The sequence below is a fragment of the Salmo trutta genome, chromosome 21 (assembly GCF_901001165.1).
Source record: "Salmo trutta chromosome 21, fSalTru1.1, whole genome shotgun sequence".
Lineage (NCBI taxonomy): Eukaryota > Metazoa > Chordata > Actinopteri > Salmoniformes > Salmonidae > Salmo > Salmo trutta.
In genome coordinates this window covers 43,877,632-43,904,841 of record NC_042977.1, presented here as the reverse complement: position 1 = coordinate 43,904,841, position 27,210 = coordinate 43,877,632, and the positions used below count along the sequence as shown (strand labels likewise).

The window sequence follows — 27,210 nt, the reverse complement described above, 5'->3', positions numbered from 1 at the left end:
TTGTTGAGAAAATCTAAGTTCATTGCTCTTTCAGACAGTAATAATTGCTTTTGCGGGTTCAAACTTGTGCTCGGACAACGATGAAGTCAGTATGATGTCATTCCATATGGTCCATCCTCCTGTCTCAAAGTGTTGTAATTTTCTTCAACCACCGGAAATTTCACTCAGGAGAGGAATGCAGGACCCGTAGCCAGTTATAATGTAAGTATCTGACTTGTAATTTTTATAGACAGAGTAAGGAACGATAAACTACAATCTCTGTTTCGGCTGACGTTATATAAAACTTGATGAGCGCTAAGTTCGAATCCTGTTCGCTAGTTAACATTAGTGAATTAGTTCATGTAGCTAGCTAGCTATCTGATATAGCATTACCAGCAAGCTTTGTCAAAAATGTAGCTATTATTTTCTTTAGAATTTGGTTTTGCCACGACCCATTATCACGGCAAGAGTTTGGGGTTTAATGTTTGTTGTTATTTATAGGAAAAAGTTAGCCGTATCCCACTAGCTCACTTCTCCAGACTTCAAACGGTAGCTAGCCAGTTAGCAGCTAGTTAGCTACATATGGCTAAAGTTCAGTTTTTGCTTGTCAACAAAAAAAAATACATTTTGCGGTGTAATGTTAATCCACAGTATTTCCGGTAACAACACGAAACCATTATTTCTCAATCTGAGTAGCAAACGGTTATCTAATGTTAAAACCCGCAGTGAGACCCTTTAATCAGCGAGTTGATGGAGGACGATGACGTAAGTCAGACTGGTATGCGGAGTTGTTAGTCCTACCAGCCAAGTTTTTCCTTCTCAACTCCACGATGTTCATCACATATGTGGCTGGAGTCGAAGTAACCCAGCAACTCTGCCGTGTTGACTTTGGCCAAATAAGGACGACCACTTTTGAGGGTGGGGGAGGGTTATGCACATCATTGGTTGGTGTTTACTGTATGTGTGTAAACTGATTGTATTGACCCCCCTTGTGGCTAAATTATGCAGCCTATTGTCAATCTATGACGTGTAGTATGTATTTGATCTATTTTTGCTCTTGTCAGCATCACATAAGTCTATCGTTGCCATGTTATGGGTCTCTGTTTCCTTGGCAGGTACTAATAATCATGTTTCCCTGTTCTGTAATTCAGTGTGATTCAAGACACAACTTCTATCAGCAGCAACCCAGTCAGACCATGGCTGGCTTCAGACAAGAGGATGTGGAGGTGTTCTACGATATGGGGGAAGAGCTGGGGAGGTAAGATCTGACCTGTGTCTGTCTGTGTACAGTGTTGCTGGAGGAGGATACAAAGCCAATGTGTCAGTGGGAAGAATTTGTAATTTTAGGACGATTGAGGGGAAAACTCCTACCCAGCATGAGGCACACTGGACCAATGCAATTAAGTGTGCCTACCGTTCCATGTATTCAATTCCAGCCATTACAATGAGCCTGTCCTCCTATAGCGCCACCCACCAGCCTCCTCTGTTGCCTACTGATTCATATGTTTTTAATTAAGTGTTAGGATGTATGAGTACTAGAGGTCGACCGATTATGATTTTTCAACGCCGATACCGGTTATTGGAGGCCCAAAAAGGCCGATACCGATTAATCGGCCGGTTTTTTATATATATATATTTGTAATAATGACAGTTACAACAATACTGAATAAACACTTATTTTAACTTAATACATAAATAAAATCAATTTAGTCTCAAATAAATAATGAAACATGTTCAATTTGGTTTAAATAATGCAAAAACACAGTGTTGGAGAAAGTAAAAGTGCAATATGTGCCATGTAAAAAAGCTAACGTTTAAGTTCCTTGCTCAGAACATGAGAACATATGAAAGCTGGTGGTTCCTTTTAACATGAGTCTTCAATATTCCCAGTTAAGAAGTTTTAGGTTGTAGTTATTATAGGACTATTTCTCTCTATACCATTTGTATTTAATTTACCTTTGACTATTGGATGTTCTTATAGGCACTATAGTATTGCCACCCTAATCACGGGAGTTGATAGGCTTGAAGTCATAAACAGTGCTGTGCTTGAAGCATTGCGAAGAGCTGCTGGCAAACGCAGGAAAGTGCTGTTTGAATGAATGTTTACGAGCCTGCTGGTGCCTACCACCTCTGTCAGACTGCTCTATCAAATATCAAATCATAGTCTTAATTATAATATAATAAACACACAGAAATATGAGCCTTAGGTCATTAATATGGTCAAATCCGGAAACTATCATTTAGAAAACAAAATGTTTTTTCTTTCAGTGAAATACGGAACCGTTCCGTATTTTATCTAACGGGTGGCATCCATAAGTCTAAATATTGCTGTTACATTGCACAACTTTCAATGTTATGTCATAATTTATGTAAAATTCTGGCAAATTAATTACGGTCTTTGTTAGGAAGAAATGGTCTTCACACAGTTCGCAACGAGCCAGGCGTTTTTTTTGTTGTTTTTTCTAAGATAAGTTTAATGCTAGCTAGCAACTTACCTTGGCTCCTTGCTGCACTCGCGTAACAGGTGGTCAGCCTGCCACGCAGTCTCCTCGTGGAGTGCAATGTAATCGGCCATAATCGGCGTCCAAAAATGCCGATTACCGATTGTTATAAAAACTTGAAATCGTCCCTAATTAATCAGCCTCTAATGAGTACAGATCTCTCTTCACCTTTAACTCAATTCTTTATTTTTTTATTTGATTTACCCCTTTCTCTCCCCAATATCGTATCCAATTGGTAGTTAGTCTTGTCACATTGCTGCAACTCCCGTACAGACTCGGGAGAGGCGAAGGTCGAGAGCCGTGCGTCCTCCGAAACACAACCCAACCAAGCCGCACTGCTTCTTGACACAATACCTGCTTAACCCGGAAGCCAGCCTCACCAACGTGTCGGAGGAAACACTGTACACCTGGCAACTGTGTCGCCACAGGAGTCGCTAGTGCACGATGGGACAAGGACATCCCTGCCGGCCAAACCCTCCCCTAACCCGGACGACACTGGGCAAATTGTGCACTGCCCCATGAGTCTCCCGGTTGTGGCCGGGAGACTCAGAATCTCTAGTGGCACAGCTAGCACTGCGATGCAGTACCTTAGACCACAGCGCCACTCGGGAGGCCCCCCACCTTTAGTAACTATTGTATGTAAAGTGAAGCACTATATTTCTACAAAGATCTTAAATATTGATTGTTGGGCTCCCCTAATGATACAATCCAAATACCACTTAGTTGACTTGAAATCACATAGCTGGATGAAAACATCCGTTGGCAAAATTCTCAGTGTATTTGTGGGACTGTTTATTCAACAGTGTAGAGCTCTCTGTCCTGTTATGCAAGCCTGCTCTGTGTTTTTAACAAGTCCTTATAAACTAAACAGAGCCGGAGCACTAGAATGAGTCATGTGCTTCTACAGGATTAAACCTGAATTTGTTCCAAATGGCAACCTATTCCCTACATAGCGCACTACTTTAGATTAGAGACCATAGGGCTAAAGTAGTGCAATATAAAAGGAATAGGGTGCCATTTGGGACACAATAAACCTGACTTCCTACCTTTATATGGAAGTAGTTTTGTTTTCTGCAGTGTTCCAGCAGAAGAAGAATGACATCATTGCCTTTCTATGCGTTTATTTCCTCTTTATGTCCCTAGGTTTAGTCTAGCTGTTTATTAGCTGTTTTAGGTGTAGTCTAGCTGTTTTAGGTGTAGTCTAGCTGTTTTAGGTGTAGTCTAGCTGTTTTAGGTGTAGTCTAGCTGTTTTAGGTGTAGTCTAGCTGTTTATATCCTCTATGGCTCTAGGTATGGTCTTGCTGTGTGAGAGCGGGGGGGACTGAGTTTGCTCAGAAAGGGCTTGTAGAGACGTACATTAAATGGCAGAGCAGAACATTCAGTTCTGTGCAGATAGAGAAGCGCTGTAGACCTAGCTTTAGGAACGGATAGACCCTCAGGAATGCAGTATTTATGAACTCAGCAAAACAAAGAAATGTCCTCTCACTGTTAACTGCGTTTGTTTTCAGCAAACTTAACATGTGTGAACATAAGAGTCAACAACTGAGATGTAAACTGAACAAGTTCCACAGACATGTGACTAACAAAAATTGAATAATGTGTCCCTGAACAAAGGGGGGGTCAAAATCAAAGTAACTGCAGTGTATCTCCTCATGGACTGCACAAGATTTGCCAGTTCTTGCTGTGAGATGTTACCCCATTCTTCCACCAAGGCACCTGCAAGTTCCTGGACATTTCTGGGGGGAATGGCCCTAGCCCTCACCCTCTGATCCAACAGGTCCCAGGCGTGCTCAATGGGATTGAGATCTGGGCTCTTCGCTGGCCATGGCAGAACACTGACATTCCTGTCTTGCAGGAAATCACGCACAGAACGAGCAGTATGACTGGTGGCATTGTCATGCTGGAGGGTCATGTCAGGATGAGCCTGCAGGAAGGGTACCACATGAGGGAGGAGGATGTCTTCCCTGTAACGCACAGCATTGAGATTGCCTGCAATGACAACAAGCTCAGTCCGATGATACTGTGGCACACCGCCCCAGACCATGACGGACCCTCCACCTCCAAATCGATCCCGCTCCAGAGTACAGGCTTCGGTGTAACACTCATTCATTCAACGATAAACGCGAATCCGACCATCACCCCTGGTGAGACAAAACCGCGACTGCCTTACAACAGGCCTACAAACCCTCAGTCCAGCCTCTCTCAGCCTATTGCAGACAGTCTCAGCACTGAGGGGGGGATTGTTCGTTCCTGGTGTAACTCGGGCAGTTGTTGTTGCCATCCTGTGCCTGTCCTGCAGGTGTGATGTTCGGATGTACCGATCCTGTGCAGGTGTTGTTACACGTGGTCTGCCATTGCGAGGACGATCAGCTGTCCGTCCTGTCTCCCTGTAGCGCTGTCTTAGGCATCTCACAGTACGGACATTGCAATTTATTTCCCTGGCCACATCTGCAGTCTTCATGCCTCTTTGCTGCACATACCTAAGGCACGTTCACGCAGATGAGCACGGACCCTAAAGCCTCTTTACTGTCCTAAGTTTTCATAACTGTGACCTTAATTGCCCACCGTCTGTAAGCTATTAGTGTCTTAACGACCATTCCACAGGTGCATGTTCATTAATTGTTTATGGTTCATTGATCAAGCATGGGAAACAGTGTTTAAACTCTTTACAATGAAGATCTGTGAAGTTAATTCGTAAAAATCCAAATATCTTTGAAAGACAGGGTCCTGAAAAAGGGACATTTCTTTTTTTTCAGTTTAGCTGCTTCTTCCTACAGCATTATCATGTGGTAAATCAAATGTTAGGTGTAAATGTTTATAATAACAAAAATAGCCACCCACTTTACATGTTTGCATAGATTCTTTATCTTATTACATAAAATTAAACTGCCAGCCAGTGTGGAACGGCCAGCCAGTGTGGAACGGCCAGCCATTGTGTTGGAATGCTTCCAGTGAACACTAGCCTATACAATTTGTAGTCAAGAATTTATCCCTTTAAATCAGGATTTTCCCCAGATTAGCTATCTGAATTTGGCCCAGTCACTCTTTCTTGTGTTTCTTATGTTTATGTACAAATTATACTATGTATCATCCTCATTACCTCTCCTAGTGGACAATTTGCCATCGTACGGAAGTGTAAAGACAAGAGTTCTGGCTCGGAGTACGCCGCCAAGTTAATCAAGAAGCGTCGCCTGTCGTCCAGCCGCCGGGGCGTGAGCCGCGAGGAGATCGAGAGGGAGGTGAGAGAACAACAATGGAAATAAGAATTCAGGCTTTTTGTTTTATCCTCAATCATTGTATGTACTGGTTGGACCAGCTTTATATGCCTTTTTAAATAATCAAATGAAATTCAAGGTGAACATCCTGAGAGAGATCCAGCACAGCAACATCATCACGCTGCACGACATCTTCGAGAACAAGACAGACGTCATCCTCATCCTAGAGCTGTGAGTAGAGCTACACCAGTTGATATTTGGGGTTGATCTAGGATCAGCCCCCCCCCCCCCGTCCTTGTAATCTGATTCACTATGATCTAAAAGGCTAAACTGATCCTAAAGCAGCATTTGTCTGAGACTTGTTCTGAATACAGGCCCAGACCTGTACTCAAATAGTATATTGATAAAATAGAGTAATTTTTGAACCCTGTTCTGTGGTGTTACAGCGTGTCTGGAGGGGAACTATTTGACTTCCTGGCAGAGAAGGAGTCTCTAACAGAGGAGGAGGCCACACAGTTCCTCAAACAGATCCTGGATGGGGTCCACTATCTACACTCCAAACGCATCGCTCACTTTGACCTGAAGGTGGGTAGGGTGGAGTCTGGGGAAGGAGAAGCCAGGCTGGCCTTGTAAACTAAAGTTCCATCTTGACTTGATGTATTCCTTTAAACTCCTACTGGAGCGCTCCGACTCCTCATTCAATGTATTGATAGACTGTTTTGAGTCATTGGAAAGTCAGTGAAAACGTCCAAAAGATTTTCCAGCATTTGAGAAATATAAAGTTTGGTATCTTAAAAAAACAAAAACATCTGTATTGTATTATTATCTGCATTCTGAAATGTTTGTTTGTGCTGCAGCCGGAGAACATCATGCTGCTTGATAAGAACGTTCCCAACCCCAGGATCAAACTCATCGACTTTGGCATCGCTCATCAGATCAAAGCTGGAAATGAGTTTAAGAATATCTTCGGAACGCCAGAGTTTGTTGGTGAGACCATAGAGATATGTTTGTAATATGTATTAATAATATAATAATAGCAATTTAGTGTTCCACGTATAATTTGTTGTGTGAGACGCTCCTAGATATTCATTTTCCTTATTAAAACATACAGTATATCTTTCAACAGTATATTATTTATTTTTAATTTTGGTCATTTGAACTCCTTTTTCTCCCAAATTTTGTGATTTCGATCTCCTCAACGGGCTCGGGAGAGGTGAAGGTTGAGTCATGCGTCCTCTGAAATATGACCCGCCAAACTTAACCCGGAAGCCAGCCGCACCAATGTGTCGGAGGAAACACCGCTCAGTCAGCATGCAGGCGCCCGGCCAGCCACAAGGAGTCGCTAGAGCTGAATGAGCCAAACCTTCCCCTAACCCGGACGACGCTGGGCCAATTGTCCGCCGCCATATGGGACACACGGTCATGGCCGGTTATGACACAGCCTGGGGTTAAACCCCAGGTCTGTAGTGACGCCGCAACACTGCGATGCAGTGCCTTAGACAGCTGCGCCACTCGGGTGGCCCGTACAGTTTTAAAATAAAAAATATTCCACAATGAGCTTAATGTTATGGAATGGGGAAAATATTCCTTGATATTTGTTTTAATAAGTGGAGGTCTGTGTGTTGATCTCCCTGAAGACCATCTGGGTTCTAATAATCTTGCTTGTTTTACAGCTCCAGAGATAGTCAACTATGAACCACTCGGACTGGAGGCTGACATGTGGTAAAATAAACTACGATTATTTTAAATGTTTTTCTGATTTTGAGCACTTTTTGTTATTGTTGTTTTTCTTGTTTCTTTACCCTTAAGGTAAATCTCACTAATTTGATGTCCTCTTGTTTCTCCAGGAGTATTGGAGTTATCACGTACATTCTGTAAGTATTGCTTCACATTATAATGGTGTCAGTTGAGCGACATAAACCGTGTCAAACATTGTCAGATTATTTCTAAATCTACAGACATATTCTGTACCTGTTTTACAAAATGGAGAACTACACAAGTGAACATTATTTCTGAGAAATCCAATCATTTACATGATGAAATAGCAAATAAGCAATTGTATTCAATATTTGGCCATGGCCTGAAAAATGGTACAATACCACCTTAGGTTGAGTGTTTTCAACATGCTGTTGGTCTTCCTCAGTTTGAGTGGTGCCTCTCCGTTCCTGGGGGAGACCAAGCAGGAGACTCTGACCAACATCTCTGCTGTCAACTATGACTTTGACGAGGAGTACTTCAGCAACACCAGTGAGCTGGCCAAGGACTTCATCAGACGCCTGCTGGTCAAGGATCCCAAGTAAGGCTGGTTTACTGTGGATAGAACAGGCCCGGGAATACTTAGAACAACACACGCAGGGACATGACAGTAACTATTTGCTTTTGTTTGTCTTGTTAGTTAATATATCATTGTAGGGACTCTAGCAAAAGATGAACGTTTACTGAATCCGCACCATAGGCTTGGAGAACTTTGGTCTTCAGTGGAAATTATATAATTGCAAATACAAAGGCGTGACAGTAAAGCAGAAAGGAATAATTGATTATTTTTCATCTCTTATTTCTCCAGGAAGAGGATGACCATCGATGACAGCCTTCAGCATCCCTGGATCAAGGTAGACATCTCTCACCATCTCACACATATTTTACATCTTACTGATCCCAAATGTTGGACTATCCCTTTGCCCTCTTTCACTTATAAAGCAACTGTTGGGTTTTAGCACCTGGTTTACTGCCGCTTTACTGATGGTTTACTGCCGCTTTACTGATGGTTTACTGCCGCTTTACTGATGGTTTACTGCCGCTTTACTGATGGTTTACTGCCGCTTTACTGATGGTTTACTGCCGCTTTCCTGATGGTTTACTGCCGCTTTCCTGATGGTTTACTGCCGCTTTCCTGATGGTTTACTGCCGCTTTACTGATGGTTTACTGCCGCTTTACTGATGGTTTACTGCCGCTTGACTGATGGTTTACTGCCGCTTGACTGATGGTTTACTGCCGCTTGACTGATGGTTTACTGCCGCTTGACTGATGGTTTACTGCCGCTTGACTGATGGTTTACTGCCGCTTGACTGATGGTTTACTGCCGCTTGACTGATGGTTTACTGCCGCTTGACTGATGGTTTACTGCCGCTTGACTGATGGTTTACTGCCGCTTGACTGATGGTTTACTGGCGCTTGACTGATGGTTTACTGGCGCTTGACTGATGGTTTACTGGCGCTTTACTGATGGTTTTTGACCCCCCTTTATCTACTATCCATTAACACTCCTCTCCTCCCAGGTGATCAAGAGGCGGAACGTGCGCCAGGAGGAGAGCGGGAAGAAGCCGGAGCGCAGGCGCCTGAAGACCACGCGTCTAAAGGAGTACACCATCAAGTCCCACTCCTCCATGCCCCCCAACAACACCTACGTCAACTTCGAACGCTTCTCCCAGGTGCTGGAGGAGATCGCTGCTGCTGAGGAGGGGCTGAGAGACCTGGAACAAAACCAGAGGTGAGAGGGAGGGATGGATGGATGGATTAATCATTTTAATTTGATAATAAAAATGCATGTTTAGCCGCTCTAATTGGATAAAACTTACGTATTCCATACATTTTAACATCTCCCTGACTTCTCCAGGTCGTGCCGGGAGGACGTGGCTGCTCTCCTGTCTATCTACGAGGAGAAGGAGGGCTGGTACAAGGAGGAGAACCAGAGCATCGCCAGCGACCTGGGTCACATCCGCCAGGAGCTGCAGCGTACCCAGGCCCAGCGCAGGCAGAGTCAGGAGGACGCCCGCGCCACCATGCTGGCTGCTAACGCCCTCAAGAGGAAGTTTGGCCGTCTGGAGAACCGTTACGAGGTCCTGGCAGAACAGGTGGCGTCGGAGGTGCTCTGGGTGGAGGAGCTGGTCAGGGGGATAGAGAAGGAGAAGGACAGCCTCGTCATGCCCTGAGTTTGGCCTGGCTTCTAGTATCACTGACCTGGTCATGCCCTGAGGCCAGCCTGGCTTCTAGTATCACTGACCTGGTCATGCCCTGAGGCCAGCCTGGTTTGGTACAGACACCGGTCTTATATACCAGCTGTCATTAGATTCAGAACAAGGGCCCAGAGTTTTTCTGGTGAGGGGAAAACTCTGGCACCTGATCATAAGCCATGATGCTAACCCGTCAGACATTTGATTAGGAAAAATGATCCCATCTTCCCTTTCTAATGAGAGCACCAACAATGTATAGAGTCCCTCCCTACTATAAATACATTTAATCAACAAAATATGTGTTTAAAGAATGTCCATTCCAGTATTTTCTACATTTATTCATAACGTTGAAAATGGTAAAGATTGTGATTTAATTTTTGCAGTATATTTGGTTAAGATGGTGATACATACATACATACATACAGGAAGGTTTTCTGCACCTGCAGTAATTTTCCTATAGTTTTTAGCCCCATACTTAAAGGGATATTTATCATTAACAGCTGACTATGATTAACCAATAAGGCCCGAGGGGGGTGTGGTATACGGCCAGTATACAGTGGCTAAGGGCTGTTCTTATGCAACGCGGAGTGCATTTGGACACAGTCCTTAGCCGTGGTATATTGTCCATATACCACAAACCCCCAAGGTGCCTTATTGCTATTATAAACTGGTTACCTACGTAATTAGAGCAGTAAAAACAAATGTTTCGTCATACCCGTGGTATACAGTCTGATATACCACGGCTGTCAGCCAATCAGCCTTCAGGGCTGGAACCACCCAGGTTATAAGTAACAACAACATAGTAGAAACAATAGAACGTGTTATGGGGAGATTCCATTTTGAAGTTAATCTTATTGACACTCAACAACCGTCTTGCTGTACTGCGAAGCTATAGACAAAGATGCAGATATTATATATTTATACTATATAAATACTAATAGTTCTCTTACTTGTGAAGAGAGTCGTCTTAAAATGGATTGTACAAACCTGTTATGCAACTTGCACGCAGCCTGTACATTGAACACCTTATTGCCTATACATAAGCTAAATCAAGTGTGTAGTAATGTCTAAACCTCTTCATGAATAATGGAAGTCTAGTGACTGTCCCTCCAAAACGTTTTAGGCCGGTTTCCCGGACACCGATTAAGCCTAACCCTGGACTATAAATAATGGTCAATGGAGAACCTCCATTTAGAAAATAAAATTTTAGTTCAGTATTTAGCTTCATCTGTGTCCGGGGAAAACCGTCCCTTTCGAATACAACTATTGCACAGTAGCCTCATACCAAATGATCTGCATGTCTATCTGCTACTATATTTGAATGATTATTTTAGTCAGCCTTCTGTCGCTATGACCATAGCCTCACACTACAGACATTCCATGAGTTGGTCTTAAATCTATGCATCACATTCCATGTTCCACCTAGAACTCTATGTACTGTACATTTCCCTAGTTTAATATACTATTTTGCACTTAAATATAGCCGTGTTCCAAACTATTTCCCATTTAATCGTTTCTTTTTTTTAATGTACCCAAAATGTATAATGTTATGTATTGTTAAGTTTGAATGATGACATATTTAGATGGGGTTTTGTTTCAAATAAACAAACTCATAACCTAAAGGAACTTATCTGGTGTATATTTTTTCTGTCCATTTGAGATTTAGCAGGTCCAGATTTCTCAGCTTTTTTTTTGGGGGACATAAAAAAGCATCCTTCCACCTGGAGCTTATGGAACTTGTCTCTCTCTGTTTCCGTAGTAACTCAGAACTAAGGAATATAATCTTTTGTCATTCAACGCAACCTGTGTTCCCTTCGACAACGTGGCTTGGTCTAACAGTTAAGTCGTCCGGGACGTGCTGTAACCTGTTGATGGCAGTGCTGCTGACCCTGCGGTGTCCCTCAGTGTTTTGAGGCCAGTGCAAGGTATCCCAAAAGGTGTGTGGACCACAGTGTGCCTGCCTGCTTAGCAGTAAAGCTTCCCACTGGGCAAAAAAACAGGTTGAATCAGTGTTGTTTCTATTTCGTTTCAACCAAAACATTTAATGTGATGAAGTTGAATCAATATGGAAAACCTAAGGGACTTTACTATTTTCAGCCAACTTTAAACCTAAAGCCAATAAAGGGGGACATTTTTGGTTGATTTCATGTTAGGCGACATCCGTTCCCAGTGAATTCCTCCCTCTGGGTACAAGCCTCCTGTCCAGGGGTGTAGTTGTAAATCACACTGCCTCACTACAGAAACAGGAGATGGACTCCAGTCCCTATGGACTGTTCTGGCTCGGATAAGGCTTACTTCTCCAAGGTGTAACGTTCCCACAAGACAAACTCAAAATGACGCTCACAACAAAGAAAATCACTGCCAACCAAATAAAACAGATGGTGGTTCTTAATAAAGACACCCACCATGACAAACTATAAGAAAAAACACAATTTAGGACAGGGAGTAAAAAGAACTGAAGAAACACCAAAACACAGGCTTCTTTCTAACGTAAATAGGTTGAACTCGCACCACAGCTGACATAAAGTGTAGCTGTCCTTAATATCTCTCATGCTCAACTGGAGCACTGGGCCAGCCACTCCTAAATAGCACCTGGGCCAACACAGGTTTAACACACTGACTGACGAGGTGACACCAATCGGTGCGACCTACGTGCTAAAGTCCAATCTCAAAACATAAATAAAAAACCAAACCCTGTAACAAATGCTTACTTTTATCTAGGTACCTCCCAGGCTACAATGTCTGTACAATAACTCAAACCAGAGCTTATCGTGTGTTTACTGGTACGATCTAAACTTCACTAAACAGGCCCTGACGGAGAAGATGGAGGGGGCAAAGGTCATGTGAGAGAAAGACCAGCAGGCCTCGCTGGAGGTGATAAGGCTGAGCCAGGAGATGGATGTTGTTGCTAAGAGACTGACAGAACCTATCATGTCCCTGAGTCTGTCTGCAGGAGAATGTGTGTTTTATATTTAGCCTCCAATACCACTTTTACATGTTTGACATCCTCGTTCGTGTTCAGAATGTATACTGTAGATAGATTTTGTATGCTGTTTATGTTCAGAATACACCTCTTTGGAGACAATATATAATATACTGAACATAAACGCAGTTACAGTTCATATAAAGAAATCAGTCAATTTAGATAAATTCATTAGACCTTAATTTATAGATTTCACATGACTGGGCAGGGGCACAGCCATGGGTGGGCCTGAGAGGGTATAGGCCCACCCACTGGGGTGGGTCTGGAACCAACAGGAACCTGAAAAGCTTCTACCTCCAAGCCATAAGACTCAATGAACAAGCATTTCGCTACACCCACAATAACATCTGCTAAACATGTGTATGTGACCAATAAAGATTTGATTTGATAAATAGTCCGGGTAGCTATTTGGTTAACTATCTGCATTGACCCTTTTTGCAATAACTTTGACTCAATACATAAACTGTTGTTACTGTTTATCTGTCACTTTATTCCTAGTTATATGCACACAAAAGGGCCACAAAAAGGCTTTATTACAGATAGAAATACTCCTCAGTTTCATCAGCTGTCCGGGTGGCTGGTCTCAGACGGTCCCGCAGGTGAAGAACCCGGATGTGGAGGTCCTGGGCTGGCGTGGTTACACGTGGTCTGCGGTTGTGAGGCCAAATGATCAAATATTACGTTGGAGGTGGCTTATGGTAGAGAAATCAACATTCAATTCTCTGGAAACAGCTCTGGCAGACATTCCTGCAGTCAGCATGCCAATTGCACACTCCCTCAAAACTTGACACATTTGTGGCATTGTGTTGTGTGACAAAACTGCACATTTTAGAGTGGCCTTTTAGGTGCACCTGTGTAATGATCATGCTGTTTAATCAACTTCTTGATATGCCACACCTGTCAGGTGGATAGATTATATTGGCAAAGGAGAAATGCTCACTAACAGGGATGTTAGAGAAATAAGCTTTTTGTGCTTATGGAACATTTCTGGGATCTTTTATTTCAGCTCATGAAACATGGGACCAAGACTTTTCATGTTGCGTTTATATTTTTGTTCAGTACAATGTTGCCATTTAGCAGATGCTTTTCTCTAAAGCGACTTACAGTCAGTCATACTTGCATACATTTTACATATGGGACAACGCTTTTGGTCAAAACTATCCACTGCCAATACAACATTTCCATGTTGACTTTCAGAGACTGAGGTATTGTTTTGTATACAGGCTATGTTGCATGAGAATGAAACAGCACTGAGGAACGTTATTAATCAAATTTATTTATAAAGCCCTTCTTACATCAGCTGATATCTCAAAGTGCTGTACAGAAACCCAGCCTAAAACCCCAAACAGCAAGCAATGCAGGTGTAGAAGCACGCAGGTATTAGCCTGCACTGTAGAAGCAATGCAGGTATTAGCCTGCACTGAGACACACGGAGAAAGACTGCATTCAAGAATACTCATTTATTATATTTGTAAAGTGCTTTTTCATTATAAAAGAATAAATAAATAAAAATGCAATTAACCAGTATTTGGACTGTGAAGAGAGGACAAGGTGTGTTTATTAATGTGATTAACACATCTTTATTTCACTGTGCTCTGTGTTTACTGTTATACACAATATTATATATATATTTCTGCAGGGGGTTGAACACATTTTCAAACTGCTTTGTGTGTTGTTATTCCTGATTGTAGATAAAACACTCGTCACAATACAGTATTACAATCATGACATAATGGGGATGGAATCATCCAGCCATGGCTAGAGCTGGTATAGAAAGACGCCTCAGACTGAAATGTTAACTGCAAAATCAATCAAATCAAATGTTATTTGTCACATGCTTTGTAAACAACAGGTGTAGACTAACAGTGAAATGCTTATATACCCTAACACACGCACACACACGCACACACACACACACACCATACAATGCATTCGGAAAGTATTCAGACACCTTGACTTTTTCCATATTTTGTTAATCAATTTTAGAATAACCTAGTCCCCCCCCCTCAATCTACACACAACACCCCATAATGACAAAGCAAAAACAGTCAAAAAATGTTTTAAAAATCTGGTTTCTCATGGTCTGAGAGTCCTTTAGGTGCCTTTGGCAAACTCCAAGCGGGCTGTCATTTGCCTTTTACTGAGGAGTGGCTTCCGCCTGGCCACTCTACCATGAAGGCCTGATTGGTGGAGTGCTGCAGAGATGGTTGTCCTTCTGGAAGGTTCATCCATCTCCACAGAGAAACTCTGGAGATCTGTCAGAGTGACCATCGGGTTCTTGGTCACCTCCCTGACCAAGGCCCTTCTCCCCCAATTGCTCAGTTTGTCCGGGCAGCCAGCTCTAGGAAGAGTCTTGGTGGTTCCAAACTTCTTCCATTTAAGAATGATGTAGGCCACTATGTTTTTGGGGACCTTCAATGCTGCAGAATTTTTTTGCTACCCTTCCCCAGATCTGTGCCTCGACACAATCCTGTCTCGGCGCTCTACGGACAATTCCTTCGACCTCATGGCTTGGTTTTTGCTCTGACATGCACTGTCAACTGTGGGATCTTATATAGACAGTTTCTAAATCATGTCCAATCAAATGAATTTACCACAGGTGGACTCCAATCAAGTTGTAGAAACATCTCAAGGATGATCAATGGAAACAAGATGGACCTGACCTCAATTTCAAGTCTCATAACAAAGGGTCTGAATACTTATGTAATAGGGTCTGAATACTTCTGTTTTTTATTATGTATAAATTAGCAAACATTTCTAAAAACCTGTTTTCGCTTTGTCATTACAGGGTATTGTGTGTAGATTTCTGAGGATTTTTTTTCTTTAATCCAATTTAGAATAAGGCTGTAACCTCACAAAATGTGAAAAAAGTCAAGGGGTCTGAAAACTTTCCGAAGGCACTGTACACCCACACACACATAATGTGCACACCAACGCCACACACACACACACACACACACACTGGACACACACACTTTCACTCACCACATACACTGTTGCCTAGTGACTTTACCCCTACCTATATGTACAGTATATAGCTACCTCAATTACCTCTTACCCCTGCACATCAACTCAGTACTGGTACTCCCTGTATATAGCCAGGTTATTTTCTACTCCTTATACTGTATATAACCAGGTTATTTTATACTCCTTTTACTGTATATAACCAGGTTATTTTCTGCTCCTTATACTGTGTATAACCAGGTTATTTTCTGCTCCTTATACTGTATATAACCAGGTTATTACCTAGTCATTATACTGTGTATAACCAGGTTATTTTCTACTCCTTCTACTGTGTATAACCAGGTTATTTTCTACTACTTATATATAACCAGGTTATTTTCTAGTCATTATACTGTATATAACCAGGTTATTTTCGACTCCTTATACTGTATATAACCAGGTTATTTTCTACTCATTATACTATATATAGCCATGTTATTTTTACTCGTTATTCACTGTCACTGGATTTAACAAGTGACATCAATAATGGATTATCGCTTTCACCTAGTCAATCTGTCATGGAAAGAGCAGGTGTTCCTAATGTTTTGTACACTCAGTGTACACTGGGTACCAGTACCGTGTCAAACCGCAGGTGTACGAGGTAATTGTAGTAGATATGTACATATAACTAGGAATAAAGTGACAGATAATAAACAGTAACTGCAGTTTATGTAATGAGTCAAAGTTAGTGCAAAAAGGGTCAATGCAGATAGTTAACCAAATAGCTACCCGGACTAACTATTTATCAAATCAAATCTTTATTGGTCACATACACATGTTTAGCAGATGTTATTGTGGGTGTAGCGAAATGCTTGTTCATTCAGTCTTATGGCTTGGAGGTAGAAGCTTTTCAGGGTCCTGTTGGTTCCAGACTTGGTGCACCGGTACCGCTTGCCGTGCAGTTGAAGAGAGACTTGGGTGACTGGAGTCTTTGACAATTTTTAGGGTCTTCCTCTGACATCGCCTGGTATAGAGGTCCTGGATGGCAGGAAGCTCGGCCCAAGTGATATACTGGGCTGTATGCACTTTGGTAAATCTGACCACAACTCTATCCTCCTGATTCCTGCTTACAAGCTAAAATTAAAGCAGGAAGCACCAGGGACTCGGTCTATAAAAAAGTGGTCAGATGAAGCAGATGCTAAACTACAGGACTGCAGAAACCTACCCACATCCTGATTTACTCTCTCCACCTGCCCGTTACTCTCGGGGTGAAAACCTGAGGTAAGGCTGACCGAGACCCCCAGACGTTCCATGAACGCTTTCCAGACCCTGGACGTGAACTGGGGACCCGGATCAGAGACTATGTCCTCAGGCACCCCGTAGTGCCGGAAGACGTGTTTGAACAGGGCCTCCGCAGTCTGTAGGGCCGTAGGGAGACCGGGCAAAGGGAGGAGACGGCAGGACTTAGAAAACCAATCCACCACGACCAGGATCATGGTGTTGCCCTGTTAGGGAAGAAGATCTGTCAGGAAGTCCACCGACAGGTGCGACCACGGCCATTGTGGAACGGGTAGGGGTTGTAACTTACCTCTGGGCAGGTGCCTAGGGGTCTTGCACTGGGCGCACACCGATCAGAAGGAAACATAAACCCTCACGTCCTTAGCTAAAGTGGGCCACCAATACTTCGCACTAAGGCAACGCACCGTCCGACCGATGCCAGGATGACCAGAGGAGGGTGACGTGTGGGCCCAATAGATCGGACGGTCACGGACAGCAGACAGAACGTACAGGCGCCCAGCTGGACACTGGGGGGGAGTGGGCTCTGTGCGTAACGCCTGCTCGATGTCCGCGTCCAGCTCCCACACCACCGGTGCCACCAGGCAAGAGGCCGGAAATATGGGAGTGGGATCCATGGACCGCTCCTCCGTGTCATACATCCGGGACAGTGCATCTGCCTTAGCGTTCTGGGAACCTGGTCTGTAGGATAGAGTGAAAACAAAACGGGTAAAGAACATAGCCCACCTTGCCTGGCGAGGGTTCAGTCTCCTCGCCGCCCGGATGTACTCCAGATTGCGGTGGTCAGTCCAGATGAGAAAAGGGTGTTTAGCCCCCTCAAGCCAATGTCTCCACGCCTTCAGAGCCTTGACAACAGCCAACAGCTCCCGGTCCCCCACATCATAAAGCACAGGGGCGGAGCTTTGGTGGCGTGCCCGAGCGCTGAGAGAGCACGGCTCCTATCCCAGCCTCGGACACGTCCACCTCCACTATGAACGCCAAAGAGGGATCCGGATGAGCCAGCACGGGAGCCGAGGTAAACAGAGCCTTCAGGTGACCAAAAGCCCTGTCTGCTACAGCCGACCACTGCAGCCGCACCGGTCCCCCCTTCAGCAGTGAGGTAATGGGAGCTGCTACCTGACCAAAACCCCGGATAAACCTCCGGTAGTAGTTGGCAAACCCCAGAAACCGCTGCACTTCCTTTACCGTGGTGGGAGTCGGCCAATTAAGCACGGCTGAAATGCGGTCACTCTCCATCTCCACCCCTGACGTGGAAATGTGGTACCCTAGGAAGGAGACGGACCGTTGGAAGAACAGACATTTCTCAGCCTTGACGTACAGGTCATGCTCCAACAGTCGACCAAGCACCCTGCGCACCAGGGACACATGCTCGGCGCATGTAGCGGAGTATATCAGAATGTTGTCGATATACACCACTACACCCTGCCCGTGCAGGTCCAGGAAAATCTCGTCAACAAAGGCCTGGAAGACTGATGGAGCATTCATCAACCCGTACGGCATCACGAGGTACTCATAGTGCCCTGAGGGGGTACTAAATGCCGTCTTCCACTCGTCTCCCTCCCGGATACGCACCAGGTTGTAAGCGCTCCTGAGATCCAATTTTGTGAAGAAGCGCGCCCCGTGCATTGACTCGATCGCACTGGCGATGAGAGGCAGCGGGTAGCTGTACCTCACAGTGATCTGATTGATCCCTCGATAGTCAATACACGGGCGCAGACCCCCATCCTTCTTCTTCACAGAAAAGAAACTCGAGGAGGCAGGTGAAGTGGAGGGCCGAATGTATCCCTGCCCCAGGGATTCGGAGACATATGTTTCCATAGCCACCGTCTCCTCCTGTGACAGAGGATACACGTGACTCCTGGGAAGTGCTGCGTCTAACAGGAGATTTATCGCTCAATCCCCCCGTCGATGAGGTGGTAATTTAGTCGCCCTCTTCTTACAGAATGCGAGAGCCAAATCGGCATATTCTGAGGGGATGCGCACGGTGGAGACCTGGTCTGGACTTTCCACCGTAGTCGCACTGATGGAAACCCCCACACACCTCCCTGAGCACTCTCGTGACCACCCCTTGAGAGCCCTCTGTTGCCACGAAATAGTGGGGTCATGACAGGCCAACCAGGGTAGGCCCAGCATCACGGGAAATGCAGGAGAATCAATAAGGAAGAGACTGATTCTCTCCTTATGACCCACCTGCGTCACCATGTCAAGTGGAGCGGTGGCCTCCCTAATCAGCCCTGACCCTAATGGTCGACTATCTAGAGTGTGCATAGGGAAGGGCATATCCACAGGAACAAGGGGAATCCCTAAACTATGGGCAAATGAACGGTCAATAAAATGCGGGGAAAACTCAGGAAATGAAATAAACACATATATGTGAGCAACAGGGGGCTCTGGGTGAGCCTGGTGCCGACTCACCTGGGGTGACATGATAGTGCCCTACCTGCTGCCTCGACTTCCTGAGGAACCTCCCCAGCACCGACCAGCAGTGTGCCCTCTGCGGCCACAGATGGTGCAGGGAATGGCCCCTCCTCCGGTCGCCCTAAGTGCAGCACCTCCCAGCTCCATGGGCGTTGGAGCGGAGGTGCTGGGGGATGGAACTGACAGGCCCCAATCCGGACGTCCGCGGGCAGTCAGCAGGTTGTCCAGCCGGATGGACAGGTCTACCAGTTGGTCCAATGTGAGGGTGGTGTCTCGGCAGGCCAACTACCAACGGACGTCCTTGCGCAGACTGCACCTGTAGTGATCGATCAGGGCCCTGTCGTTCCATCCCGCGCTGGCAGCCAGGGTCCGGAAGTCCAATGCGAAATCCTGCGTGCTCCTCGTCCCCTGCCTCAGGTGGAACAGACGTTCGAACACTGCCCGAAAGCGGCGGGTGAACTCTGCGTAATGGTCCAACGCCGCATCTCCCTCACTCCATACGGCGTTGGCCCACTCCAGGGCTTTACCTGAGAGACAGGAGACGAGGGCGGACACACTCTCACGCCCCGAAGGAGCCAGGTGGACGGTCGCCAGGTAGAGATCCAGCTGTAGTAGAAACCCCTGGCATCCGGCAGCCATCCCATCATACTCCCTCTGGAGCGCGAGTCGAATCCCGCTGGGACCAGGTGAAAGAGGGGTGGACAGTGGGACCTGTTGTAGTGGGGCTGGTGGAGGCGCTGAAAAACCTTCTCCTCTCTCCCAATGATCCATAGTCTGCAGACGGCCTCCCAGTTGCTGTGCCCAGACGTTGCAACATGGTCGCGTGCTGCTGAACGCGCTCCTCCACTGCAACTGGGAGGGCGTCTGCTCCTGCTGACTCCATTCTTGGGGTGAGTGATTCTGTAATGCGTGTATATGGGAGGCGAAGTCAAGTGCAGGAGAGCGGAGTATAATAAACAGGCGCACTTTAATGACGGTACCAAATGACAGCGCATAATATCCACGTAACAAATAACAATCACTCACAAATACAACATGGGTTAAATAATAAACAAGTGATTGGTGAGTGAAGCCAGGTGTGATAAGACAAAGACTAGAAAGTGGCTAGAAAGCCGGTTACGTCGCCCGCCGAACGCCGCCCGAACAAGGAGAGGGACCGACTTCGGCGGAAGTCGTGACAGTATGACAGTCGTGACAATATGAAGGTGGGTCTGGTTGGTCCGTTCACCAAACCTGGAGGAGGGGTTAGGAAAGCTATTGACAATGTAAGATATTGAAATATGTCTGATTACGTACCATGGAAAAACAATAACAAATTGTAAAAAATAAATAAAACAAACCATTGGTGACAGAATATAACCTATAACATCCGTACCTTGTTCCAGCGTTCATGACCTCAGTCACTCAAGACGACCTCAGGACAACCCTGGGTGACCTCGACAGTCTCGTCCTTGATGGGTATCATACAAAACAAAAATCTATTTTTTTGTTCCAAGCACCCTTTTTAATGGGGTACAGAAGGGAATTTAGAGTTGAGCACATACTCTTCCTTTACTGACCTTACTGGGTATTACCTCCACCCACTTGGTAAAGTGATGGGTCACCGTCAGACACCAGCTGTTGCCATTCCTGGATTTCGTGAAGGGTCCAATGAGGTCCACCTCTAACATTTAAAGTGTTAGAGAGAAGATTATTTTATATTCTTACCTGTATCTGAGTCATATTGTATGCAAACTTTCATATTTGAAAGGATACTGACACACACACACACACACACACACAACATTGAACTCTGCTGTGGTCAAATAAAGCATCCATTACAAAACAACTTATCAGGGAAAAATTTGAATTGGGACCCTTACCGATCATGTGCCATGGTAAAACACCTTTAATGGGCTTCAACTCCGGCGCCACAGTCTTCACCCTCACACATTTCTGGCAGGCTAGACAGGGTAATGACCTATAAGCACAAAGTAACAAATCGAAACATTGTGTGCTCTCTGATATGACATTCATTGAAAACATAATACTTTCTGATATAATAGAATGTGATTGATAAACAAAAGGTTATTTCACTTGCCCAGCTGTCCACCTTCTTGGCAATTCCCCGTCAGAAGAAGGAAGTGTAGGTTGATTTTGGCAATCATGTGCTTCACTCCGAAATGGGCAGCATGCATCTCGGTCAGCACAACCTCTTTCTCCTCCTTAGTAAAAATCACACTCCTGTGTGGCTGGCCATTCTCCCCCCGTAGGTACATACTGTATGATTACCTAACAAGTTGGAAGAGAAGAGTTATTGAAATACTAAAGTCTAAGTACATTTCCACTGCTGTCTTTCTCTCTCTGAATCGCTCTGTCCCTCTCTCACTTCCATATTTTCTTTCTCACCCCCCCTCCCTCCACTCTCAATTCAATTCACTGGCTTTATTGGCATGGGAAACATATGTTAACAATGCAAAAGCGAGTGAAGTAGATAATAAACAAAAGTCAAATAAACAATATAGAATTAACAGTAAACATTACACTCACGGAAGTTCCAAAGAATAAAGACATTTTAAATGTCATATTATGTATATATACAGAGTTGTAACAATGTGCAAATAGTGAAAGTACAAAAGGGAAAATAAATAAACATAAATATGGGTTGTATTATGTTCTTGTTTGTTTGTTTGTTTGTTCTTGTTTGTTCTTCACTGGTTGCCCTTTTCTTGTGGAAACAGGTCACAAATCTTGCTGCTGTTATGGCACACTGTGGTATTTCACCCAGTAGATATTGGAGTTTGTGTAATCTGAGGGAAATGTGTGTCTCTAATATGGTCATACATTTGGCAGGAGGTTAGGAAGTGCAGCTCAGTTTCCACCTCATTTTGTGGGCAGTGCGCACATAGCCTGTCTTCTCTTGAGAGCCAGGTCTGCCTACGGTGACCTTTCTCAATAGCAAGGCTATGCTCACTGAGTCTGTACATAGTCAAAGATTTCCTTAAGTTTGGGTCAGTCACAGTGGGCAGGTATTCTGCCACTGTGTACTCTCTGTTTAGGGCCAAGTAGCATTGTAGTTTGCTCTGTTTTTTTGTTAATTCTTTCCAATGTGTCAAGTAATTATCGTTTTGTTTTCTCATGATTTGGTTTCAGATAGCCTTCCACAAGCTTCCCACAATAAGTTGGGTGAATTTTGGCCCATTCCTCCTGACAGAGCTGGTGTAACTGAATCAGGTCTGTCGGCCTCCTTGCTCGCACACGCTTTTTCAGTTCTGCCCACAAATGTTCTATAGGATTGAGGTCAGGGCTTTGTGATGGCCACTCCAATACCTTGACTTTGTTGTCCTTAAGCCATTTTGCCACAACTTTGGAAGTATGCTTGGGGTCATTGTCCATTTGGAAGACCCATTTGCGAACAAGCTTTAACTTCCTGACCGATGTCTTGAGATTTTGCTTCAATATATCCACATAATTTTCCTCCGTCATGATGCCTTCTATTTTGTGAAGTGCACCAGTCCCTCCTGCAGCAAAGCACCCCATAACATGATGCTGCCAGCCCCGTGCTTCACGGTTGGGATGGTGTTCTTCAGCTTGCAAACCTTCCCCTTTTTCCTCCAAACATAACGATGGTCATTATGGCCAAAAGGTTCTATTTTTGTTTCATCAGACCAGAGGACATTTCTCCAAAAAGTATGATCTTTGTCCCCATGTGCAGTTGCGAACCGTAGTCTGGCTTTTTTATGGCGGTTTTGGAGCAGTGGCTTCTTCCTTGCTGAGTGGCCTTTCAGGTTATGTCGATAAGGACTCGTTTTACTGTGGATATAGATACTTTTGTACCGGTTTCCTCCAGCATCTTCACAAGGTCCTTTGCTGTTGTTCTGGGATTGATTTGCACTTTTCGCACCAAAGTACGTTCATCTCTAGGAGACAGAACGCGTCTCCTTCCTGAGCGGTAGGATGGCTGCGTGGTCCCATGGTGTGTATATTGGTGTACTATTGTTTGTACAAATGAATGTGGTACATTCAAGCATTTGGAAATTGCTCCCAAGGATGAACCAGACTTGTGGAGGTCTACAATTGTAGACTTCTTTTGATTTTCCCATGATGTCAAGCAAAGAGGCACTGCGTTTGAAGGTAGACCTTGAAATACATCCACAGGTACACCTCCAATTGACTCAAAGGATGTCAATTAGCCTATCAGAAGCTTCTAAAGCCATGACATCATTTTCAGGAATTTTCCAAGCTGTTTAAAGGCACAGTCAACTTAGTGTATGTAAACTTCTGACCCACTGGAATTGTAATACAATAAATTACACGTGAAATAATCTGTCTGTAAACAATTGTTGGAAAAATTACTTGTGTCATGCACAAAGTAGATGTCCTAACCGACTTGCTAAAACTATAGCTTGTTAACAAGATATTTGTGGAGTGGTTGAAAAACAAGTTTTAATGACTCCAACCTAAGTGTATGTAAACTTCCGACTTCAACTGTACATGGTAAAGAAAGAGTGTTCTCTTTCCAGTTTTTTCGGTCCTCTGAAGCAGCAAATAGTCCGCAGGTTGTCACCGTCAAAAACAAAGTCCTTGGAGACCAATTCTGAGGTAATCATTTTGCGCGGACTCAGAAAGCGCTTTGAGGTGAAATAGAACTAGAACTTCCCGCGTCCTCCTTTCTTCCTTTGCGAACGCTACAAGGTAAAATAGAGCCAAGCAACCAACATAGCAACGGACGCTTTGGTTCATTACGTAATCTGGTCAGAATGTTGCAAGTTCTAGCAACAGCCCTAGCAACAGAAGCTAGAACTCATCGAATCCCATTGTAATTATGTTGCTGGAGTCGTGCGCGGCCACGCAGTCGTCAGGGAACAGGGAGTACAGAAGGGGCCATCGTGTTGAGGGTCAGCGTGGCGGATGCCTACCCTCACCACCTGGGGGCGACCCGTCAGGAAGTTCAGCATCCAGTTGCGGAGGGAGGTGTTCAGTCCCAGGGTCCTTAGCTTAGTGATGAGCTTGAAAGGCACTATGGTGGTGAATACTGAGCTGTAATCAATGAACAGCATTCTCACATAAGTGTTCCTCTTGTCCAGGGGGGAAAATTCATGTGGAATGCAATAGAGATTGCTTCATCTGTGGATTTGTTGGGGCGGTATGTGAATTGGAGTGGGTCCAGGGTGTCTGGGATAATGGTGTTGATGTGAGCCATGACCAGCCTTTCAAAGCACTTCATGGCTACAGACGTGAGTGCTCCGGGTCTGTAGTCATTTAGGCAGGTTACCTATAGTGGTCTGCTTAAAACATGTTGGTATTACAGACTCGGACAGGGAGAGCGTTCTTGGGCACAGGGACTATGGTGGTCTGCTTGAAACATGTAGGTATTACAGACTGGGTCAGGGAGAGGTTGAAAATGTCAGTGAAGACACTTGCCTGCTGGTCAGCGTATGCTCTGATTACGCGTCTTGGTAATCCGTCTGGCCTTGTGAATGTTAACTTGTTTAAACTTAATCACATTGGCTAAGGAGAGCCTGATCACACAGTTGTCTGGAACAGCTGGTGCTCTTATGCATGGTTCAGTGTTGCTTGCCTTGAAATGAGCATAGAAGGCAACTAGCTTTTCTGGTAGGCTCAGGGTCACTGGGCAGCTGCGGCTGGGTTTCTCTTTGTAATTCATGATAGTTTGCAAGCCCTGCTACATCCAACGATCATCAGAGCCAGTTTAGTAGGTTTTGATCTTAGTCCGGTATTGATGCTTTGCCTGTTTGATTGTGTAGTGGGATTTCTTATAAGTGTCCGGATTAGTGCCCCGCTTCTTGAAAGGGGCTGATCTAGCCTTTAGCTCAGTGCGGATGTTGCCTGTAATCCATGGCTTCTGGTTGGGATCTGTACATATGGTCACTGTGGGGACAACTTCGTCAATGCATTTATTAATGAAGCCGGTAACCGATGGTGGTAAACTCCTCAATGCCATTGGATGAATCCCGGTACCCATTTCAGTCTGAGCTAATGAAACAGTCCTGTAGTTTAGCATCCGCTTCATCAGACCATTTCCGTATTGAGTGCGTCACTGGTACTTCCTGTTAGAATTTCTGCTTGTAAGCAAGAATAACGACTATGGAGTTGTGGTCAGATTTGCAAAATGGAAGGCGAGGGAGAGCTTTGTATGTGTGTCTGTGTGTGGAGTAAAAGTGATCTATAGTTTATTTCGCCTCCAGTTACATGCTTGTCGAAACGAGGTAAAACAAATTTCTTTTACTGCATTGAAATCACCGGCCACTAGTTATGTCGCCTTTGGATGAGCATTTTCTTGTTTGCTTTTGGCCCTATACTGCTCGTTGAATGCGGTCTTAGTGCCAGTATCGGGTTTGTGGTTGTATATAGCTGCGAAAAATATATGAAAACTCTCTCGGTAAATGGCATGGTCTACAGTGAGCAGAACCTAGAGAATTCCTTAATATTAGAGATAGCACACCAGCTGTTGTTAACAAAGAACACACACCTCCCTTGAGCTTACCTGGTGCTGCTGTTCTGTCCTGCCAATGCATCGAAAAAACAGCTTTATGTATATTATCCATGTCATTATTTCAGCCACGATTCCGATACTACAGTTCTCATGGTCCCGTTGATAGGATAGTCTCGAACGGAGCTCGTCCTGTTTGTTCTCCAGTGACTGTACGTTCACCAATAGAACAGAGGGTAGAGGCAGTTTATGTACTCGCCGCCGTAGTTTTGTCAGGGTGCCCGCACGTCGGCCTCTCTTACGCCGCCTTTTTCTTTTCTGAGTCCGCGGTGAGCAGTATGTTCTGAGCCTCTGACTCTTTGTAGTAGTAATCTTCATCCTAATCGAGGTTAGTGATCGCTGTTTTGATGTCCAATAACTATTTTTGGTCATAGAAAATTATGGCGGAAAGATAATGTACAAAAAAAACACACAAAATGGAAGAATTGGTCAGGAGCCCGTAAAACACCTGCTATCCAATGCAGCACCATTACAGCAGTCACTTTTTCCTGTACTTATTCACTTGTGGCAGAACAGAACATGTTACAGTAAAGGCCTTTTTACTGTGTGTTGTGTTTTTTGTTTATGTTTGTGTATGATTTTTTGCCTAAATATGTAATTTCGTTAACTTGGAAATGAGGGAAATTACGTTGCTCCTGAGTTCAGTATAATGTACTACATATCCCATGAACCAAACAGCGCGAAACTCGGAAATAGAAAACGGAAGAGATGAGAATCCCATTTGGCAACGTATAACACCCAGACTGTCGACCAATCGGGTTGACGTTGTCATGCTGCGTCACGCGGTTGCTAAACTAATCGTCACGCAATCCCTTCTCGAAGTCAAAGTATGATGCCGCGTTTACACGGGGAACTCGGAAATCTCCGACTTCAGTGCGTCCATGACAACTAGGAACTCGGTAAAAAACGAGCTCCGACTGGGAAAAATCTTTTGAACGGTCATCCAACTCGGCATTCTAAGTCGTGAATTCGGGCCTCTTTCTAAAGCTCAGACTTTCCGATTTGAATATCACTGACCTCATGATTTGACCTCGATTTTTCCGTGTTCCCAATTGTCTTGAAAGCACCATATGTCGAGAAACCTGCCTATTTTCCTCGAAAGTAGGTAACGTCACGATTTCAAAGCTATACAATATTACAGAGAACCAATTAATTATCTCACATCTCTGAAAATATTTGTAATGTTATACTTGTTCACGAAATTGATGCTAATGTTGGGTTTTTGAGCTAGCGCCCAATTGACTCCCATTCAGTCCTTGGAGGACAGCTCTCCTTATCCCAGAATAGCCCCGAATGCACCGCGACAATATGGACATTATACACAAGACCAGTGGAGTTTCCCATCTCCTCAAAAGTATCTCTGTTTTGGTTTGGGAGGGTAGTCACTAGTTACCACAGCCACAAAGTAACAAATCCCGCCTATTTCTACCA

General features: G+C 44.5%; 1 protein-coding gene and 1 long non-coding RNA gene across 3 annotated transcripts; one reads left to right on the top strand and one right to left on the bottom strand.

Annotated features, from left to right (window-relative positions):
- The first annotated feature begins 95 nt into the window (after nucleotides 1-95).
- Nucleotides 96-9,968, top strand: LOC115157521 (death-associated protein kinase 3). 2 transcript variants are annotated; one of them, XM_029705856.1, is made up of 13 exons: nucleotides 96-201; nucleotides 1,131-1,237; nucleotides 5,590-5,719; nucleotides 5,835-5,926; nucleotides 6,142-6,280; nucleotides 6,553-6,682; nucleotides 7,369-7,417; nucleotides 7,543-7,569; nucleotides 7,839-7,991; nucleotides 8,259-8,304; nucleotides 8,972-9,183; nucleotides 9,310-9,669; nucleotides 9,713-9,968. In XM_029705856.1, exons 2-12 carry the CDS (start codon nucleotides 1,176-1,178, stop codon nucleotides 9,623-9,625), a joined length of 1,356 nt encoding a protein of 451 aa, XP_029561716.1. In that variant the 5' UTR covers nucleotides 96-201; nucleotides 1,131-1,175; the 3' UTR covers nucleotides 9,626-9,669; nucleotides 9,713-9,968. The 2 variants fall into 2 exon arrangements, with proteins under 2 accessions (XP_029561716.1, XP_029561715.1); XM_029705855.1 differs by having other exon boundaries at nucleotides 9,310-9,968.
- Nucleotides 9,969-20,401: 10,433 nt separating this feature from the next.
- LOC115156425 (uncharacterized) lies at nucleotides 20,402-21,371 on the bottom strand. Its single transcript, XR_003868243.1, has 4 exons — nucleotides 21,149-21,371; nucleotides 20,846-20,949; nucleotides 20,662-20,736; nucleotides 20,402-20,519 (listed from the first exon to the last, which is right to left on the bottom strand). It is a non-coding gene; the product is annotated as an uncharacterized LOC115156425 (long non-coding RNA).
- Between the last annotated feature and the right edge of the window lie 5,839 nt (nucleotides 21,372-27,210).